General features: G+C 39.7%; 1 protein-coding gene across 13 annotated transcripts in view; it reads left to right on the forward strand.

The window, feature by feature from the left end:
- Nucleotides 1-22623, forward strand: part of MAGI2 (membrane associated guanylate kinase, WW and PDZ domain containing 2) — a 1325593-nt gene that overhangs the window by 1190991 nt on the left and 111979 nt on the right. For all 13 annotated transcript variants that reach the window (XM_077863874.1, XM_077863875.1, XM_077863880.1 and 10 more), the window contains 4 exons: nucleotides 3779-3964; nucleotides 5884-6037; nucleotides 11512-11731; nucleotides 12170-12313. In XM_077863874.1, coding sequence (XP_077720000.1) covers nucleotides 3779-3964; nucleotides 5884-6037; nucleotides 11512-11731; nucleotides 12170-12313 — 704 coding nt within the window. The remainder of the gene's footprint in view (nucleotides 1-3778; nucleotides 3965-5883; nucleotides 6038-11511; nucleotides 11732-12169; nucleotides 12314-22623) is intronic.

The following is a 22623-nucleotide window of genomic DNA, read 5'->3' on the forward strand; positions in this document are numbered from 1 at the left end:
TAGCTTTTTAAATTGTGCACTCACTCAAATTTTATGTAAACCACTCGATCGTTCTAAGTGGCTACCATAGAATTGATTTCAGTTCTCATTACTCCATTTTAGTTTTTATTATTTTAGTTTGGCTTTTATCCTACCTGTCACAGTAAAGTGAAAATGGCCTTGAAACCAGGAGTTATCATCATAAGCAAATAAATCTGCTTACAATGAGACTGTCATCTTGAAAACTCAAGCAGCATGCTTCCCTAAGCTAAATCTTACCAGACATTCCCTCAGTCCTCATAATTCAAATTGCTTCTAACCTGGCATCTACAAAAAAAAAAAAAAGAGGGAGTAATCCTACGGTTTGAAGCCACAGGCATAGGTTTGAATCCTGGCTTTGACACTTCTTTGTTTTCTTAACAATAAAATAAACATGATGATTATACTTGTATAACTACTTCACACTGTTACTGTAAGGATTTGCTCATATAATTGTGTGTGTGTGTGTGTGTGTGTGTGAAGTCTATGTTTTGAAACATTTGGGAGTTTATAACCAATAGATTCTAAATGATCCACAGTAATGGACGGGAGTAGAGGCATGAATAATTCAAAACAGCAAATTGTCCAAATACCAGCTGTATGTGTTTTAAGGTGTATTTTTAAATTTCATTCCAAATGTATTTCTAATGCCCCAAAAAATGACTTCAAATAAAGGAATGACACCAGATACGAAGTCCCAACTAAAAGGGATCTGAGGAGCTGTCCAATTTTCCTCTCCGTCTTACCTCCCTCCCTCTTACCTGCCTTCCTCCCCTCTTCTCCCCCTCCCTCTTTATGCCCTGCCTGTCCAAAGACAGCTGCCACCAAGAACCAGCTTCAAGCAAAATTTCCGCCTCCCACTCTCCCCTGGATGGGGACCTTTGGTGTAGTGTTTGTGATGCTCTGCTTAGAGGCAGGCTGCACTCACCAAATAAAAGCACCAGGTGCTCCTGAAGCAAGTGCTTGCATGGAGAGAAGAGGCCACAAAGTCAAGAAACATGGTGTGGTGCAGTGGTTAAGAGCCTATGGAATCTGATAGACTGGGATCCTAACTCTTGGTTGGGACTTTGTGACCTTGGACAAATTGCTGTTTCTTCCACTCTAAACATGCAGTGGCAATGCTCTCAGGTATGTCACGTGATTTGTTAAGGATTAAATCATATGTATTTTAATGTAATTATAGTCGTGTGTGTTTGTGTGCGTGTGAGACTCAATGCGGATAATGAGGATGTCTGTATTATACTGATTTCCCTTTGAAAAATAATTTCTTACTTCTAAGCTGGTGTTTTCCTACAGAGACCTGCAGCAACATCTTTTTTATAAAACCAGGGAAAGGGGATCCCTGGGTGGCTCAGTGGTTTAGCGTCTGCCTTTGGCCCAGGGCGTGATCCTGGAGTCCTGGGGTCGAGTCCCGCGTTGGGCTCCTGGCATGGAGCCTGCTTCTCCCTCCTCCTGTTTCTCTGCCTCTCTCTCTCTCTCTCTATGTCTATAATAAATAAATAAATAAATAAATAAATAAATAAATAAATAAATAAATAAATAAATTTTAAAATAATAAAAATAAAAAATAAAACCAGAGAAAAACAAACAGGATGCTTGACCTCATCTGGCATCTCTGTAATCCCCCAAAACACATCTCTCTTCCCCAAATGAAGCTGTTTCCCTGTGTTGATACTTGGGAGATAATGCTGTATTTCCTAAGTAATGGGTTTCTTTAGTTTTAGCAGTATTATGGGTTTACCCCACATGGGAAGAATTCAAGCTGGTACCTACACACAAGCACATGCACACATATCAGTAGTGATGTCAGAAACATTAAAAAGATAACAGTAATAAAAAGAATGAAAGAAAAATTAAAACTCACAGAGCAATTCTGACACCAGGCGCTGTCTTAGTCACTTTACATATGACAACTCATTTGATTCTCAGAACCATCCTGTGAAGTCAGTGATATTATTATCCCAATTTTATTATTGAAAAACAAGCTCTGAGAGGCCAGGTAACTTTCCAAAGATCGCATGATAGGTAGCAATAGACATGTTGGAAACCAGGGAGACCGTGCCATGTGCTGACAGTTCAGGGCAGTACTGAACCAAAAGGGGGCAAAAACAAGAATGAATGTTCACTCTCGTTAATGGGTTCTTACTACATTTCTGCTTGAGAGAAGTACATTGTCTCGAGAGTCTAAGATGACCTTTAGTATGCTTTAAAGGAGGGTGTTCTTAATTAAAGTCATCAGTACCACAGGTACATAAAAAGGTGTTTGAGCTCCCAACGTGATGGGTTTTACCTCAGAAACATGGGCTCAGCCAATATTTTCACATGCCAGCTATAACCTTTCACAATGGAAATATGATCAAGGTACTGGTTCATTAACTCGCTGATTGTCCTTCCTCACCGGGGTTACTAGCTCACATTATGCCTTTCGCTGTAACACACACAGAAGATTGAGAGTTCAAGGAACAGACATTCCTGAAGCAGAACAAATGGTGGAGTGTCTCTGCCTCTCTACGCAGATAAATCAGTACCTGACTTCCATGGACAGAGCCACAACAAGCCATTGACGGGCCATTTCCTGGCTGGGGTTCCCTGTCTAGAAGGGAGAAAGGAAAAGGAACAGGTTTCTAGACTGCAACCTCCTTAGGGCGGGGGGCTGGGGTGGGGGGTGTGGGGCTGGTTAAAGGGACACCGTGTGTGCCATCAATACCTGACTCCAGAAATAGGTGTCCTGGTAGGCACTCGCACATCAGCCTGCTAAAAAATCTTTATCGTCATGTACCCGGCTGTCCCTACATATATAAATAAATAAGAAAGAAAACAAATCTTCATTGTTTTAAAGAGACATATACCCTATTTGATCAACCTGGAACACATTTTCATATTTTAATATCAAAAAAAAATTATATAGTATCTCACAGTCCCTGGAGTGTCATTGTTTAATCGGAAGAGTTGAGTTCGTTCATTCATTCTTTCTTTCTTTCTTTCTTTTCCTTCTTTCTTTCTCTCTCTCTCTCTCTTTCATCTTTCTTTCTTCTTTCGGAACCTAAAACAAAAGTATGTTGTAATAGCATCTTAGATTTGACGAAATATATTATGCATCAGATATTAGCAGGATCTCAGCACCTCTTAATAAATCAAACCGGAAAGAAGGGGTAAGAGTTGAAAGTTGCATCAGCCTTGAAACTGCAGCCTAGTTGAGCACAGGCTTCTTCACCAGCTGTGACAGTCCATGTTAATACAGATTTCTTCCCTGTTTTCTTCTCTCAGTAAAATAGGAAAGGGTAGACATGAAATTCTTGGCATTTATTGCATCTTTCTGAAACTGTGGATTATTGTCTCTACGGTATGAGCTCAAAATAGTTTATGCCTGTAGTTCTCAAAAAATTGTGTGTTTTGGAATGTCTTGAGGAGCTACTTAAAAATTCATGATTCTCACCCGCTTCCTGGACATTCTGATGCACAAGGCTGGAGGGTAGGGCCCAAAGAGCTGTATTTTCAATCCTAGGCTGATTACAATACTCCAAAGTATGAGAACCCCTGGTCCATGTGTTTGGAATTGGTCCGTCACTGCACAGGACTTGATTCTAGAAATTCTGATCTGCACAGGAGAACATTTAATAGGTGTGGCTATGATTTCAAAAGGCAAATTGATTGATGGAAGGACGATTTCTGACATCGCATGGTTTCCGGTGGGGCTGGGACTCAGAGAGCGTGTGTTGGGAACACCCCTGATATCTGATTCTGTTGGGGATTGTTTTAGCTGTGCCCCATAAAATCGGACGCATCATCGATGGGAGTCCTGCAGACCGTTGTGCAAAACTGAAAGTGGGGGACCGGATCTTAGCAGTGAACGGCCAGTCCATCATCAACATGCCTCATGCAGACATCGTGAAGCTCATCAAGGACGCGGGTCTTAGTGTCACCCTCCGCATCATTCCTCAGGAGGGTGAGTGCCTGAGCCTGGCTGCCATCGATATGCCCAGAGTGTCCAAAGTTGATTCCTATTTCCACTTTGGCAAAAATTCACATTCCCTCGCAACCCCATATCCTGTTTACTCAGTACCAGTTTCATTCAGAGATCAAGCTGGGTGACATTATAGATAAATAGTATGCATCCCAAGACGCTGGGTTATTCAATCATCCCCTGCGATCCCAGGAGTACTGCTTTTATGGTTCTAGTAAGCCAGAACCCATTCAACAGAGATGATAGAGTTACAAATCTGAAAAAGAAAAAAAACGTATGCATGTTAACAGTTAAGCTCTGGAGGATTCTTCAAAGTCAGATTGATTTTGAAAAGCTTGAGGAAGTTTTGTGGTATAAAGAGAGCTCATTTAGGAAACGTTGCGTCTGCTAAGAATTTTAAATTCCCACTTAGTCTTTTGAATTTCTCTGTATAAGGACTCCCCCCTGAGGCTTGAAGAGTGGTGAGCCTCACAGCTCACAGCCATGCCTTGAGGGCCACAAGGATCTAAGTACCCACTCACCATAAAAGTCACCGTTTCCAGACACAGTGGGTTCATTACTGGTTTGTAGCTGCTGACTCATTAATGATGCTCGAGAACACAGCCCCTGGAGTCTCCCCGGTGAGTGGATCGCAGCACCCCACATGGAGAGTGATGGGTTCACTCCCCTTGCTCCCCTCTGTTTTACTCGGTCTCCCAAGTCCATCTTGGGACTATCTGACACAGAGACACCGAGCAGTCACTTGACTTTCAGTATAAATCAGTGGTTCTGAACTGAGATGATTTCGTCCCCCTGGGCAATGTTTGCCACGGTTCAAAGACAGTTTTGATTGTCACGATTGGGATGGGAACGCCACCATATCTAGTGGGGAGAGGGCGAGGGCACTGCTAGGCACCCTGCAGTGCACAGGGCAGTCCCCACAGCAAAGAATTATCTGGCCTAAAATGTCAACAGTGCTGAGGCTGAGAAATCCTGCAAGTGAAGAAGAAATTTTAAAATTGGGGCTGTCAAAGAAGAAAGGGGAAGTGTGGCTTGTAAAGGAATAGACTGCCTCCCTTTTATCACCGAATAAAAAGAACAGAACAGAACATGACCGTGGTGCTTTTAACCTCTTATTTGCAGACACCATTATGTAGAAAATATTCAATGGAAATTAACTCAAAGCAAGATTGCTCACTAAAAATCTGACTGGCTTTTCCATTTTCCCCAGGCTGAACCATGTCTGTCCTGTTTCTATCATATCATATACAGATAATTTCAGTTGAAAGTGCGCTGCTATCACAGGAAAACCCGAGAAGCTATTTTAACAAAGAACAACTTTATTCTTCTATGCGATGGATGTTTTTTTCTCTTTCCGAAGAACCATCGAGGACGGGCGGGGGGTGGGGGGCGGAGTGGTTATTAAACAATAAGACAAACAAGGAACTGAGAGAAGATGATGAAAAGCATTTATTTCTGTTATATTTAATTCCTTATCCAAACTTTGGAATACTGGTAGGACTTGCCATTACAACCAAAAAGCAGTGGCTCAAATGTTTTCTCTGTGGACAACACTGGAAAAATAGAATATGTCTTAGAGCTTACTCCTTTGTATTATTTTTTCATTGTTTTAACAGGTTTCTTTTTAATTGTGATCTCTTCTCCTTACAAAATGACAAGAGACTCTGTTTATAACCTTGTTTGGCAACACTTATAATTAACAAAATAATACTAATTCTGGGAATGGTACAGGAACTAGGTTGGATAATTGACACATTTAACCCATCTTTAAGTCTAATGGAAACTGAAATAACCAAAGCCTCAGTCATCTGAGGAGGCAAAGAGTTACCACCTCTGGCCACCTCTTGCCCTTAATCAGATGCCAACCTGACTGCATTTGCCACTTTGGCTCCCCTTTGCAGAGCTCAACAGCCCAGCCTCGGCGCCCAGCTCAGAGAAGCAGAGCCCGATGGCCCAGCAGAGTCCTCTGGCCCAGCCAAGCCCGGCCACTCCCAACAGTCCTGTTGCCCAGCCAGCTCCTCCTCAGCCACTTCAGCTGCAAGGACATGAAAATAGGTAAAGTTTCCCCTGGCTTTTGTGACTCTGAGAAGCGAGGGAAGTGGGGAGAGGGAGAGTTTGGGACAGGACAGGACAGGACAGGACACAGGCAGAAGAGAAAGTTTCATGAAGTAGAAATTGCCATGTGTGCCTTTCTGTGACTTTGAGATTGTGGGTGCGTCACAAGTATGGTTTTATTAGCAAATACAAGTGTCCGTTCTTTATACTAAGAGAACCTTCCCTGAAGAAGTGATGAGCAATTCTAGATCAGTAGGGGTTAACTCAGCTGAAGAGCACACTGAAGAGAGCCCAAAGGGGGAAACATATACAAAAGCTTTTTGGCAGGAGGGAGCGTGCAACCATGAGAGGGGTGGAAATAAGGTCAATGTCGCTAGGGAAGAGGTCAGGGAGCATAGTTTGAGAAGAAGCCAGTGAGAGTGGTAGGGGCCCACTTACTGGATCTTGTAAGCATGTTAAAGATTTGGATCTTAAGTGTAGTGAGAGGTCATTGGAGGATTTTACAAATAATATTTTATTTAAATACAATTTGCCAACATATAGTAGAACACTCAGTGCTCATCCCCATCAAGTGCCCTATTGGAGGGTTTTCTGCTGGAAGACTGACATTGCTGGCTTTGCTTTCAAAGGCCTCTCAGTTGGCACCCCAGAGAACTGGCTGGAGGCTGGTCAGGGTGGATGTAGGTCATTCAGCAGGGGGAGACAGCTGCCGACGTCCTCGGAGAAGGCGGTGGCTCAGGGAACACCGGTGGTGTGGAGAGGGGGGAGCGTGGGAAGACTTGTTAGCATTAATAAATGGTAGCATTTTTTACCCCATGTTCCCTTATATCCACTTACCCATGATCTAATGAGGTTCTTCCATTCTGCATCATAAACTTAACGTACAGAAGGTACCTTAAACTTCCAGGAGAAGTCTCACGCCTTGTGAGAACTGCAGTGTCTTCTTAGTGTGACTGGTGTGTAACAGGGAGCCGGGGTCAGGCTGAGCAATTAGAGAAAGAGATGAAGACATGTTCCCACGCTGTTTCCCCTCTTTCAAAGGAGAGAAATGGAACAACCCACAGGAACATCTCTGCGTATGAGACCCTCGCCGGTCTTTTGCATAATTCTAATGTTTTCTGAACATCTGCTTCCCAGCTTCTGCCTCCCATGTTGGTGAAGATGAAGTGAGACCCAGCCCCACAACTCTGTAGGTTCATCACTCGCACGCTTGCAGAGCAAATATTTACTCTGCGCCACAGGTGTTATTTCCATCAAGCCCTGCTCTCCTCGGAGTTCCCCCCATTTGCTTTCACGGAAAAGGAAGTGTCTGTTGTCCTCAGCTGTTTATGGGTTTAATCTATTCCAGGGAAGAAAAAAGACTGAAGACCCTAAAGCAAATGATAGGGAGGTAAGCATTTGACAACCCTAAGACGAATAAGTCGTGGGTGCCTCACTAATAAGCCAGGGGTGTCTTCTCTTTCACTGTGCATGGTTGCAACAGGTGGCCCTGGCTTTCCTCAGTCCTCACGTCAGACTGGGGAGGAAGGGGCTGAGTGCACGCAGTCCTTGAGCCAGCTTCAGACTTTTCTTAGGGCTGTTCCACTGGCTATTCCCGGCCACAGTCCCATCTCACTTTTCCAGAGTCAGACTCCCCTGGACATGGGCTTTGGGGTAAACTCATCCCCGTCACGGTATAGTTCGGTGGGGAGAATCACCTTTGGGCGAGGTCACTATCATGCCCCCGTTGCTACTAGCTCACAAGGGGACTAGTAGGCCTCTATCAGAGAAGCAATGGTCTTTGGAATATTTTTTGTCCTGACTACAGAAAAAAATATTTTCTAACCCTGGGATTAACAGATGGACCTGATTCAAATTTGTATAAATCACCAAGGAGAATTTTCCAAGAGTTCTTAACTATTTTTGCCTCATGATAATATTAAAAGCCTGTCAAATGCCCACTGTAGGGGGGCCTTGCTTGACAGGTTCCCTGGCTTCACTATTGATTGTTAGCGGGTGGCTCTTTTACATGTGAATGAAGAGATGGATAATCTTACAGATGCCTGGATCTTCTTCCTAGCTACATTTGACGATGGTCAGGGTATCAGAAACTCTTTGTCTTTCTCTAGATCAGCTAGAGATGTCTCCAAGATGGCTTGTATGCCAGGCACCCGGTATACAGTTCCTATTAGTTCGTTTGTACAAGAAGTGCCCACCTACCTACATGTCAAACTGAGCCAGGTTCCATGTGAAAGTGGGATAAAATTAAATGACAATCTGCTTGCAAATTTTTATTTTATGATTTAGGGTGACTGAATATTTTATCCCATCTTATTTACTCTCAGTACAGCTTCCCACTGATACCCTGCACACCTCTACTTCTTAATCTTCCCTTAACATCCTTTAGGTATATGCTCAGGAAACAAAATAGTTTTAATATGGACACAAGCAAAACAGTATTCAAGGAGAAGCATTTGTGGAAAACAACAACAACAAGAGCCAACATGTGATATGTTTCAAAACTAAGTATAACTAGCAGAGTTTACCTTCCCCAGCAAGGGCAATTAATATTTGCATTTTAAACAGCAAGGTCAGTGGAAGAACACTGGATATTGACTTCTTTCACAGACTCTGAATCCTAGATGCTTTGAGACTGTTAAGAATTCTAGAAAGGCCCACATGAGGGAAAATCCCACCACAAGTTCCCCTACCCCATGGGCAGTGTTTCCTGGTTCTGGAACTTGCTTATACAAAAATTCTACTTGAATTTACCACTAAAAATCTGAGTTTATTATCTCAAAAATCTCTTTAATGGGATTAATAACTACAAAGAGTTATACTGATACCTGCTTTCATGAGTGAAGGAATTTTAAAGAGGCTGTATTTTTTTTTATAATACTGAGTTTTCCTGAAAATAAGGCATTTCACAAATTCAAATCAACATAATTTTTGCTCATGCCAGGGTATCATTCACTTAAAAGTTAGCAACGCTCATGAAATATTAAGCGTATTTTTCTTATTAAAGACTCTTCAATGGGTGGTTCAACACAAAATCCTGACACATGGCACTGGTGTCAAATGCAATTTGAGTGCCAGAAGGTAGACTTGGATGACAGCTGTTGCATTTTAACAGTTCCTATTCTAGGCTGTTGTGTAATCTTTGGGGAGACTCGACACTTCACCCTCTTTTGCTACACCCGTGACACATCTGGTTGGAAGGGGAGCACGTGATGGATCCTGCACACCACTACCACACGGATGGTGAAAATAAAGTGACTTGTGCCATGGCTCAAAACAGCGTGACATCTAATCTACCAAAAACAATTCCTGGGAAGAAATCGACACGTGCCAGCAAATGCCAGCCAGTTCAGTTCCTTTTGTTTAATTCATGCATTTGTGCGGTTAAGCATCTAATTCGAAGCATAGTTACATAATTCTGTTCTCATCATGCACACTCCCAGTCGGTGAGTGGACACCCTGCTGAGGTAGAAAGCAAAGCCCCAATTGTGCCATTCACAAGAGGAATGTGTCACTTCTACAGGGTTAAGTATCAAACGGACCTGCTCAAAGTGTTGTTTAAAGTAACAACTTACTAACCCCATTCCAAAAGCCCCAAATAAATACATCTACTGCTGAACATCGTTAGTGTGTCCTCACCAAATATTAGATTGCGCTAATGACAATTGTTCAGGTGAGTGATTTTTTAAAAATAGTTAGTAGTAATCAGCATCAGTGAGGCCCTAAATCAGTTAAAAACAAAAAACAAAAAACCTCTGGTTTTAAAGGTAAACATTCATAGTTTTGATCCTGTTTTCTTGATATATTTTAGTTTTTCCTTGGTCCTAAATATTTTCTCAATTCTTCAAACCCTCTCTATTTTATTTTAAAATAAATGTAAAATAAATTTAAATTTTTAAAAAAATTAAATAAATTTAATTTAGATAAAATTGTCATTACACAGAATGTGTTCTTTTCAATCTTCCTATAATTCTGAGCAGCTCGTTATGGACTGTTGCTGTGACAATAGACAATGAATTACAGAATTAAGTGGCCTTTATACTATGGTGATAACTTTTCAGTGTACCTTATTATTGATCCCATAGTGGTAGGGGATCTATGTTAGTCTTTTTTTGGAACTGGAAACCCCTTCAGTTTAGAGCAATTCGGATTCACCAAGCCGCACTAAACAACTAGCTCTGTTTTCTATATTTATTTTATAAGTGCAATAGCACCCCCCTTAATCTGCAGTTTAGCTTTCCATGGTTTCAGTTACCATGAAGCTCAAGCATGGTCTGGAAGCAGATAATCCTCCTTCTGACAAATTATTGTCAGAAGCTCGGTAATAGCCTCGCCTAACGTTACACAACGTAATCATAGTACCTAGGTCATTTCCCTCGCTTCATCTCATCACACAGGCATTTTGTCATCTCCCAGCATCACAAGAAAGGTGAGTCCTCACCTCACAGGACAATAAGATATTTTGAAAGAGAGAGAGAGAGAGAGACCACACTCACATAGCTTTCATTGCAGTATATTATTATAATTGTTTTATTTTATTATTAGTGACTGTTGATAATCTTTCACTGTGCCTAATTTACAGATTAAACTTTATCATAGGTATGTACTTACAAGAAAAAACATACTATTTATAGGGTTCAATACTATCTGCAGTTTCAGACAACACTGAGGTCTTGGAATGTACCCCCCATGGGTGGGGGGAGGGACTACTTAAGTAATATCTAGAAACAAGAAAGAGACACATGTTGGACATAAACATTTTTGCCTTTCCTTTCATCTTACAGCCATAATAGTATCTGATAATAGCACCTGATACTGATCTGATAGTTATAGCCTCGTATTTAAACTGTATGTAATGTTTCTACTCTTAGGAATGACCCAATGACTTTCTACTTGACTTGTAGCTGTTGATTATACTTTGCTCTCACTCCTTTAACCTCGGTAAGATATTCAGAAAGACCCAACCTAGCGGGTTAAAATAACCCTTAATTATATATTTATAGAGTATTTAGAGATCACTTCAATCGTGCTTTCATGAAGTCATGAATGGGGTGTGGGAGAGAGAGAGAGAGAGAAAGAGAGAAAGAGGTTGATAGTGTTGGTTTACTGGTGTTGAGACAGACTGGTATTTTGAGATGTATAGCTAAGTGTTTAATTCCCTAGATTTGCTACAATTGTACATTTTTAAATAGCCAGAGTCAAAGAGGGATATCCTTAAGTCCTTTTCCACAAAGTCCTGGTTGAGCCATCATGTTTACCTTGTTTTCTTATGGAGCCAAATGGAAAGTATACAATATGGCAGTTGTCAAAGATTTTAAAGTGATACTTACTACCTGTAATTTTCTCAAATTCCTGAACAAGCAAAAGGACCACCCAGAGAGGTGGCCCAGACGTGCCTGGAGGTCATGTGATCATTCTAATCTCCTTAGAATTAGAATGCTGAGATATCAGAGCAAATCCCATTTCCATTTATTTAGTTACAGATCAGAAGTAAAAGCGAGGCAAGATGTGAAACCAGACATCCGACAGCCTCCATTCACGGACTACAGGCAGCCGCCACTGGACTACAGGCAGCCCCCAGGAGGGGACTACCAGCAACCCCCACCCTTGGACTACAGGCAGCCTCCCCTGTTGGACTACAGACAGCACTCCCCTGACACCAGACAGTACCCTCTGGCAGACTATAGGCAGCCCCAGGTACCTCAAAGACCCCATTAAATTTCATTTTGCTAATGAGCAAACCTGTAATTCACTCACACGAGTGCACACACACACACACACCTCTGATATATTTACTTATGGTGCTCAACAGCAGTGAATGAGAAAACTCAAAGGCGTGATAATATCACTCAGGCAAAATGTAGTCGTTACGTTTGCCCAGTAAGGGGATGAACACCAAAGTAAACACACTATACACTAGTTCTCCTAATGACCAAGTAAACTGCATTCAAATCTGCTTGAGCCTTTGAAATTTTGCCTTGCATTTCACTACACTGCAAAGTCAGATTACTTCTCACAATATCCCATCATTTGGGACACATTAATTAGAAGAGAGAAGGAGAACAGAGAGACTGGCCATAGAAGCTTCTCTAATGTTAAACAACTGTTTATTCCATTTTCTCCCCAACTCTAAAGGATTTTGATTATTTCACTGTGGACATGGAGAAAGGAGCCAAAGGATTTGGATTCAGCATCCGTGGAGGAAGGGAATACAAAATGGATTTGTACGTGTTGAGATTGGCAGAAGATGGGCCCGCAATAAGGAATGGAAGGATGAGGGTAAGAATGTCTCTTTTTATAGAACTGCTTGATTCTGAAAGAAAAACTCACCGTAGTATCAGAGTGCCGAAGCAGGTGATTCAGCAAACAGGCTGGGCGTGGGTTTTACCTCCTTTCCATTGCATGACTCACTTTTCTAATGTTTTGGTAGAATTTGACTTAAGAATTCTATTCTCTCTCATTTTCTAGTGTATAGCCTTCCAACTGGCAAATCTCATTGTAGTGTTTTAAAGATGTAGTTTCTCTGATGAGCAAACTAAAGAAAATGCACAAAGTAACCTAAAATAGTTTGAAGTGAAAACATGGATCCATAATTTTTCCTATGGTTTGATGATATTTAATTTTCATTTGAGAGGAAATCTTTTGAAATTTATTTTATTGTTTTATGCTTTCTTTTCCCTCTGTGCTTATTAATCAAATGGTTCTGTGTCTCTTTGGAAAGATTTCTCTTGCGTTGACTAGTCTTTTGGCTTTGCTACTGGAAAAAAAAGGGGGACTAAGCTTCTTAAATATATGTTGTCCTTAAAAATGGTGGCATTTTCCAATTAGAGCGTAAGTTGAGGTGGATTTTTCTTAATGTATAGCAATTTTGAGGCATCTGATTGATGGTACAAAACATCTCAAGGTACAAAAGAAAACTTGATAACAGTATAGAATATTAGTCTCTCTCTGTCTCTGTCTCTGTCTCTCTCTCCCTCCCTCTCCCTCTCTCGCTCCCTCCCTCTCTTTCCGCAAAATGGCCATTAGTAAGCCCATAGTAAAAGTTAGCTATTGTAAATAAAATCTGGAGTTCATTTTTGCCCTCCCTCTTTGTCCTCTAAATTAATACAGAAAAGCTGTGGTTCTTGGCTTCTGGAGCCTCAGGTTCTTAGGCTAAGCTTCACCTACCACTTGCTCCCGAATAACTGAATGAATCGGTTGTTCCTACCACCCAGTCTACCATTTCTGTGGTTTTCATTCAAGGAAAATGAGTCATCCACAGTGCAAAAGTAGGAAGAACATAAATCAGGTCAATTTTTCTCCCTCCCTTCAGAATTCTTTGACAACAGGGAAGTATCCAAGCTGGATACGAACCCAGGTCGGGGCTGACTCTCGAGATTGACAGCCCCTGCCCTAAGCCAACACCAGCCTCCTCTGACCCCATCTGCATAGAGTTTTAGGTTTAGCCCTCTTGGCTTTCCTAAACACAAAAGGGTACTTTCTTAACATGCTGCAAAGCCAACTCATAAGAGGTTAAATAAACCAAAATCTTTGTAGTACAGGTGAAAACAACACAGCACGAAGGCCATGAGTGAAGTGACCAGACCCCTAGGAGAGAGAAAAACCTGCCCACACCCACAGTGACCTGTGTGGGTTCCAAGCGGTGGTCACATTTTTTTTACAAATGATCTAAATGGCTGCTAATACATACAATACTCCCAAGGCATAGAAGCCTAAATATAGAAGTCCTCTTATGTAAAAAGAACATTCTTTCTTAGAGAATTCAAGCCAGAGCAATAGTTCTCTGCTGGGTCCCTGGCATCAGCATCACCTGGGAACATGTTAGAAATGCAAATTCTGAGCCCCACTGCAGACACCTACTGAATCAGAAACTCTAGGAGTGGGGTCACAGGATGCGTTGTGTTATACACACACACACACACACACACACACACACGCACACACACCGGTGAATCTGATGCAAACTGAAGTTTGAGAACTTCTAACTGAGCCAGAGGGAAGCTGACTCCACACAGGTATGACAAAGATAGGATATGTGTGGCTCAGGCTTTGTTAATTCCCCCTAGGTCTTGTCTAAGGAGATTTTCATCCTGTTCCAACAGTTTACCAGAGGTTTTTAAATACATGTAAACACAGATTTACAATTCTGTAGGCAGGTGCTCAATTTTATGAAAGATGCTTTTTCTTCTGGCAAGTGATAAAAATGAGTCAACTGGGTTTCAGAAAATGGTATTTTAACTTCGTTTCAAAGATTATAAAAATAAGTAATATTTTATAATTGTCCGTGCTAGATTTATAGAGCAACCTATTCTGTGTGCAAGCTATCTAAAAGGGCTGGTTATGGCCAGTTTTAGATAATACAGGTTAGTTCATTGGGGTTATTATATATATTATATTATATATATATATATATATATATATATATATATATATATATATATAATTTAATTCTCAAAGAAAAGGAACCACTGTGGGGTCACAGAAATTCCGTGGATAAAATTTTACTGGTTGATTTTTATCTCCAATCTTTAAATTCAGGCTGGGAACTTAGCAGGGATGGATGGACTGTTTTATGCTCTTTATGGATTATATTTAGCACTCGTTTTCTCACTCATGGACCAGTGGAGGATTTGTCCAGGGACTAACTGCATGTCAGGGAAAGAGACAACTTCACCATGTTCATATTATCTACTGTCAGATTTAGGTAACTATTTTGTATCTGCATAGCTGTTCTTCATCATAGCACATAATTAAATCAGATCTTGTTCCAGTGTTTATGATCAAATCATTTAAGCTAATGTTTCCTACCTTCATTTGTGCTTATCAGTAATTGGCAATAACCTGTAATTCACAGATGCATTTAAATGATTTTGGCAAGGACTAGGATCGATCAGTATTTGCATGATTCAGTGGATTATTTTAAACTAATGCATAAACTGGATGATATCTAGGTTACCAATTTGAAAACTTTACAATACCATCAATTAGGGACCTGTTTTTCATTTTACGTAAGATCCTCCCCTTGATACCACTGCGGCCCAGATACCTACACAGATCTTAATTATAAGGCAACTCTGCACTCCATGGGTGTTAGGGCTTGGTTGCAAAGCTCTAAGACTCCTAAGAAAAATAGGTGGACAAAGGATTCATGGGCTACCATTAGAAATAAACCCAAGAAGTACAGAAGCTAGCACCAGGTTCTTCCCAGCCTTTAAAACATCCAGACACGTTTCTCCTTATTGATGTGATTCCTTCACCTTCAGTCTTAATCTATCATTTCCTCTATGTACAAACTAAACACACACCCACTTTATGATCAAATCAATGTGGAAAAGATTTTTCCCCCTTTTTCATGATCAGAAACAGAAGGAAAAAGCCGGGTAATGATCTGATCATAGCTAGATATCTAAGATGAAACACAGCATAATTAGAATTGATGAAATCAGAATTACTGTGAAAGAGCTGGATGATTCTGAAAAATCATTTCATGTAACAACTAATGAATTACTAGGCCCTTGGGTCAGGGATGTAAATAATAGCATTTTTGAACACTTAGTTAATGCACCAGATGTTAGCCTCTGCACCTGAGACTTCTCCTGGGTCTTTTATCATCGCCTTAGTTGTAAGACAGTGGTGGCATATGCCTCTTTAGTACTACAAGAAAGTCAGGTCCAGTGGTGCCAGAGAAGGTGGTGAGCAAGGGTACAAGGATATCCGTCTCACACTGGGGATTTTAAGAAACAATGGCACATAAATATTTTTAAAGCATGTCTGGGGTGCCTGGGTGGCTCAGTCAGTTGAGCGTCTCTTGATTTCGGCTCGGGGCATGATCTCAGGGTTGTGAGATCAAGCTGAGTGTTGAGCTCCATGCTGGGCATGGGACCTACTTAGGATTTTCTCCTTCTCCCTCTGCCTCTCCCCACCCCCCTTCCGTGTTTGCACAGGAGCACGCATGTAAATGCATGCTCTCTCTCGCTCTCTCTCAAAAAAACAAAAAAAGTAAGCAAGCAAAACATAATCTTTAAATGCAGAAAATACAGGGAAAAGAAAATAGAAACATAACCATCATGTCTGATTGATTTTTTTTCAGTCATTCGGGAAGGCTAACGTCATAAGAAAAACACAAACGGCATTCAGATTTTAAAGAAAAGTGTAGGAAATTATTAGAGATTATCAATGGCTATGTTTTAAAAAGAAGGATGTTTTAAATTTGTAAAATAGTCTAATAAAGTTGAGAGTAATAAAGTGTTTGTACTGATGAACAAATATCTGATACCAAGTTTTTAGGGACACAATTATAATTTAAAACAGAAAATAAATAGGAAACACGGGCAAAGAATAATGAATATACAGAATAACTTACTGGTGAATCAAGGGATCTTAAGAAATCAAGAGACATTTGGAGGAAAGCATAGTATTTCTAATTACATAAATAAAGTCTGACAGTCCAATTAAAAGAGAATCTGAAAGGAGAACAAGTTTTGCTCTTGAAAAGGTAAAATATTTTCCTGTTTCCATAAAATGTAATTATATTCCCCATTTCCATAAAACATACTTTCTATTATAAAAAAGAACATCATTTGGGACACCTGGGTGGCTCAGCCATTGACGTCTGCCTTAGGGTCAGTGTGTGATCCAGGGTCCAGGATCGAGTCCCACATCAGGCTCCTTGTAGGGAGCCTGCTTCTCCTTCTGCCTGGGTCTCTCTCTCTCTGTCTCTCATGAATAAATAAATAAAATCTTTTTTTAAAAAAACATCATTTTTTAGCTTCACCACCAAACAGTTGTATAAAAATTGTATATGCCTTTTTAGCATTGCATGAGCTTATTTATAAAATGGCTTACCTTCTTGAAACCCATATGCACAAGTCTGCCTACAGTGGGCCTCAGGCTGACCTAAAAAATCCTTGGTAGACTGAACAATGTGCAAAACAAAAAATACTGCTTATCTATCTTTTTCTTTCTTTTAGCTTGTATTTAAATTCCAGCTAGTCAACCTACAGTATAATATTAGTTTCAGGTGTATACTTGTAATGATTCAACACTTAACATTTAACACCCAGTGCTCATCACAAGTGAACTCCTTAATCCCCATCACCTATTTCACCTTCCCCATGTCCTTCCCCTCTGGTAACCATCAGTTTGTTCTCTACAGTTAAGAGTCTATTTCTTGGTTTGCCTCTCTATTTTTTCCCTATGATCATTTGTTTTCTGTTTCTTAATCCCCACATAGGAGTGAATCATATGACGTTTGTCTTTTTCTGACTTATTTTGTTTAGCATAATACACTCTAGCTCCATCCACATCATTACAAATGGCAAGACTTCATTCTTATTGATGGCTGAGTAATATTTCATTGTATGTATATGCACCACATCTTCTTTATCCGCTCATCAGTCAGTGGACATGTGGGCTCTTTCTATAGTTTGGCTATTGTTGAGAATGCTGTTATAAACATCAGGGTGCATGTATCCCTTCGAATCTGTATTTTTCGTGTCCTTTGGGTAAATACCTAGTACTACAGTTGCTGGATCATAGGGTGGTTCTATTTTAAATTTTTTGAGGAACCTCCACACTGTTTTCCAGAGTAGCTGGACCAGCCAGCATTCCTACCAACAGTGTGAGAGGGGTCCCCTTTCTCCACATCCTCCCTGATAGCCGTTTTTTTAATGTACCCCATCTCTTTCTGTGATCTAGGCATGACTAGCCTGTGACTACGGAATAAAAGTTTCTATTTTACATATTGTTTTTATTAAACATAAAACCATTTAGAAGAATATTTGTAACATATTTAGTAGGTATAAATACTAAAAATGATTCACGCACCCATAAACCCGTAGACCTGCTTAAGAAATAGAATATGACCACTCTCCTCTGACAACTTCCCCACACACTCCAGCCCCCAGAAAGCCACCACTCTAAACAAACACTTATAATTTCTTCCAGTTTTACTACATATGTGTGTATATCTCAACTATAATATTTAGTTTTGCACACTTCAGGAACGTTATAAATGAATCATATTGTACATGTCCTTCTCTGTGGTTTGCTTTTTATACTTTATATTCATAAGGCTCATCCAAGTTGATGCATGAAGCTATAGTTCACTTATTTTCACTGCTGCAAATCATTCCATTGTATGAATATGCTACAGTCTCTAGTAATTATCCATGGAAATTTGAGATTTTCCATGTCAATGGACATTTTTTTCAGCTTTTCATAACGATTATAATCCTTATGTGTATTTTCTGCTTCATATATGGAAGAATTTTTCTAGACTAGACTATATAACTAGGTGGGCATATATTTAACTAAAAATATTTTCCTAAGTATTATACAAATTTTATACACAGGTGAACAGTGTAAGAGTTTCCCCGACTATACATCCTCATAAAACTTGTATTTCAAGCTTTTAAATTCTCATTCTGGTAGACAGAAAAATGACACATCATAGGTGTGAATTTGTGAATTCACACATAGGTGTGAATTTGTAATTTCTTGATTAAAAATTATGTCCATCATCTTTTCTTATGTTTATTGGCTTTTTGTGTTATCTCTTACATACAAATGCCTAGTCATCTATTTTCCCTATTTTCTGTTGAATTATTTATTCTTTTCATATTGATTTTGGACATGTTTCTATGTTCTTGGTGATGGTTTTTCGTTGATTGCTGTATTACAAATATTTTAATCCAGTTTATGACCTGTAGTTTCACTTTCTTTATGATGCACTTTGATAAATAGAAAGCCTTAATTTCAGTGTAATTGACTGAATAAACCCTTTCTTTCATAGCTTCCTCTCTCTATGTCATCTTTGAAGAATTATTCCCTAACTCATAATCTTAAAGATCTCTTACATCTTTTTCTAAAAGTTGTATGGTTTTACTTTTCATTTCTAAGTCTTTAACCACCTAGAATTGATTTCTCTGTGTAGTATAAGAAAGAAACCCAGTTTTAGTTTTTCTATGTGGTTAACCACCTGTCACAGTGTCATTTGCTGAATGGCCCCTCGTTTTCCACCAATCTGCAATGATAGCCCTATACTAAATAAAAATTCTATAATCAATGGTCTGTTCATAGATTATCTACGCTTTTGTTCTGTTCTATTTGTCTATGCCTGCATCAACACTATACTTATCTACCTTTTAATAAGTCTTGACTTTTGATAGAGAAGCTGCCCATCCCCTCATCCCCAGTCATACATTTTAATTCTTCAGGAATATCTGGATGTTCTTGGATCTTTCCCCTTCAATATAAATTTTTAGAACTTGCTTGTCCTATTAGGATTTTTATTGGAATTGTTTAGAATCTATAAAAATGTGGGAAAACTGTATAATATTTATAATCTTTATAATATTGAATCTTTCTATCCATGAACATGATATAATCCATTTATTTAGGCTTTCCATAAACTGCTCAAAGGTTATAGTTTTTTCCATAACATACCTGCAAACATTTTGCTAGATTGATTCTAGGCACTTGGTTCTTTTATTTTTATATAATCTTCTTATATAACGTTCTTATATAATTCTTATATGATGTTTTGATTTGCTTTTTTTTTTTTTTTTTTTTTTGAGAAAGAGTGTGTGCATGCATGTGTGAGCATGGGGAGGGGCAGAGCCGGAGAGAGAATTCTAAGCAGGCTTGCTCTCAGCACAGAGCCCCACTCCGGCTTTATCTTATGACCCTAAGATCAGGACCTGAGCTGAAATCAAGAGTCAGATGCTCAACTGACTGAGCCACCAAGGTGCCCATATATATAGTATTTTTAATGTAATATTAAGATAAAGTGTTACCAGTGAAAAGAAAGAGAACTGATTTTTGTATGTTGATCAATCGTATCATGCAAAATTACTAAACTCATAATTCAAATAATTTATCTGTAGCTATCTCTAGATTTTCTAGATAGGTAAACACATTTTCTGCAAATTATACTGTGTCTTTCTTTTAAGTTCTTTTACTTTTTTTCCTATCTCACTGCACATGTTCAACTTCCAGTGTGACTCTAAATAGAAGTGGTCAAAGCAAGCACTCTTGTTCTAGTTCTGATCTTACAGGGAATGCTTTTAACATTTCACCACTAAACATAATGTTTAATGAGTTTATATAGATAAGCTTTATCAGATAAAGGATGTTCCCTTCTATTATCAGTTTACTAGAGAGTTTATTTGGAATTCATGTTGAATTTTATGTACTAATCTATATCCATGGAAAGTATTATATGATCTTTTTTCTTTAACATGCTGATTTATATGCTTAATCATATTAATGGGTTTTATGTTATTATCACTCATGATTTCCTTAGATAAGCCCTACTTATTCATGATGATCCTTTTATGCATTGCTCAATTCATTTTCTGATAGTTCCTTTAGGATATTTGTATCTTTGTTCTTGAGTGAGAGCAACCTGAAATTTTTTCTTGTAGTGTTGTTGAATGATTTTGATATTAATGTTATTCTAACCTTATAAAGTGAGAAGGAATCATACTTTCTGTTGTTGTCATTGTTGTTGCTGTCTGGTAAAGCTTATATAAGTTGAGAATTGTCCTCGAATGTTTGGTAGAATGCACCTTGAAATCCACCCAAGTCTGATGTGCTTTCTTCATGTGAAAATTTTAAATCACTAATTACATTTCTACAAGAACTAGGGTATTCTTATTTTTTATTTCTTTTTGGGTCAATTCTAATAAATTATTTTTCTAATAGTTGGCCTATTCCGTCTTAGTTTCCAAAGTATTTATAATATTATCTTATTATATACTTAATTTCTGAAGGATTTGTTTTTATGTCCCCATCTCATTCATTTGCCGCTGTTTATTTCTGCATTCTTTGATTTATCTTTATGAATCATGCCAGAGATTTGTACATTTTCTTATTCTTTTACAGAACCAGCTTATATATTTGTTCTCTTGCTTATTCATTACTGGTTTTATATTTAGTATTTCTCTCCCTCTGTTTTTTTTTTTTTTACCCTTTTGTTATTTTTATTGCTCCTTAAGTTGGATCAGTAATTCTCTGCTTTTCTTCATTTCTATGAATAATATATAAATTTAAGGCTGTAGTTTTGATATGTAGTATGTTCATGATTTTAAGTTCTAAATATATTTTAATTTCTACTATGATTTCCTCGTCGACTCATAGATTATTTAGAAGGTGCTCTTGTTTTTGTATTTTTAAATGTTTGGGGATTTTCTGGTTACTATTTATTCTTGATTTCTAGGGAGGCCTTGCCCCAGCTACAGCCCTGCCTGAGAATCACAGACAAGGGGCTAAGTCTGTATGCTCCTAAAGCCCTTGTCATGCACTCATGCTGGGTTCTGGGCAGAGAGAAGCGTGGTGTCCTCCTTACCCTCTGCCACATTTTGCCACCTCAGCAGTACAGAAGCTCTGCTTGGGCCCACAGTCTCAGAAGGAGGGAAGGATGGTCTCAAATTCATGTGTCTGCAGAGGCCAGGCAGGGAACATGAATGTGTAAAGCATGGAGAGCCCTGGCACTTCTGAGGAGCAGCCACTACGAGCCCTGGTCAGCTATTGATCAGAGGTGATGCTTGCTTCCTCCTTTTAAGTCTTCGACCTTTCAAGAGAAAGCAAAAATCCATATTTTTAAAAATCAGCCAGAATTTTTTTAAATGTTCTTGTTTAATTTTTTAAAAAGTGTGCATGTGAAACAAAACAAGTCTGCAGGCCATGTGTGGATCAAAGCTACCTTATTTTTGTCGCTGTTGTAAACAGATATAGGGCAAGAAGAAGGTAGAGTGGCTGTGGGCAGGGAGGCTGCAGCAGTTCCTACAGCAGCGGGTGTGGGTCCCAGTGCAGCCAGTCAAAACTGTGCGAGCATGCTCCGCGTGCTATTACAGACACCACTGAGGCAATGTTCGAAATGCCTTAGAAATGGGCTTGCTGAGCAAAACCTGCGTCAACTGCTGCTCTTATGCCTCACCTTTGTATCTGAAATTTTAAGGGTGGTCTTCATTCCCAGGAAACTTGTTTTGGTGGCTCAAATAGATTTCTCTGGGTTTGTCATCTCCGGCCAGAGGTAAGAGGAATCTACTCTGGGTTGGGGACACATTTAGTAGTACGCAGGTTCCTAGTGACCGCTCCGGAAGGATCCTATCTGACTTTCCCCGACCAGGGCTGCTTGTCGGGGCCAGAGGTGAGTGGGCCTGCCAGCGGGAGGCTCTGCGGGACTCTAGGGGAGCAGCCCTCCACCTCTTACTCCTATTCCGCCCTTGACCCTGAAGGGCCCCACACCGTGTCTTGATTTGATGCACCCTTGGATCCGGAGAAACAAAGCAGCAAGGCTGTCTCCCTTAGCAACAAGAGACTCTCTCGCACACACTATTTCCCAGGGGAAAAAAATGGGTAAAAATAGCCATATACACCCATCAGTGGGTCTGTCTCAGTCTGAAGTCTCTGGTCACTGACATTCACTGAAGAACTGGTGCACTTTTCCTGGAGTCTCAGGATCGAGTCCCACATCGGGCTCCCTGCATGGAGCCTGCCTGTCCCTCTGCCTGTGTCTCTGCCTCTCTATGTGTGTCTCTCATGAATAAATAAACAGAATCTTTAAAAAAAAAAAAAAAGAACTG

The sequence above is a fragment of the Canis aureus genome, chromosome 21, assembly GCF_053574225.1.
Source record: "Canis aureus isolate CA01 chromosome 21, VMU_Caureus_v.1.0, whole genome shotgun sequence".
Lineage (NCBI taxonomy): Eukaryota > Metazoa > Chordata > Mammalia > Carnivora > Canidae > Canis > Canis aureus.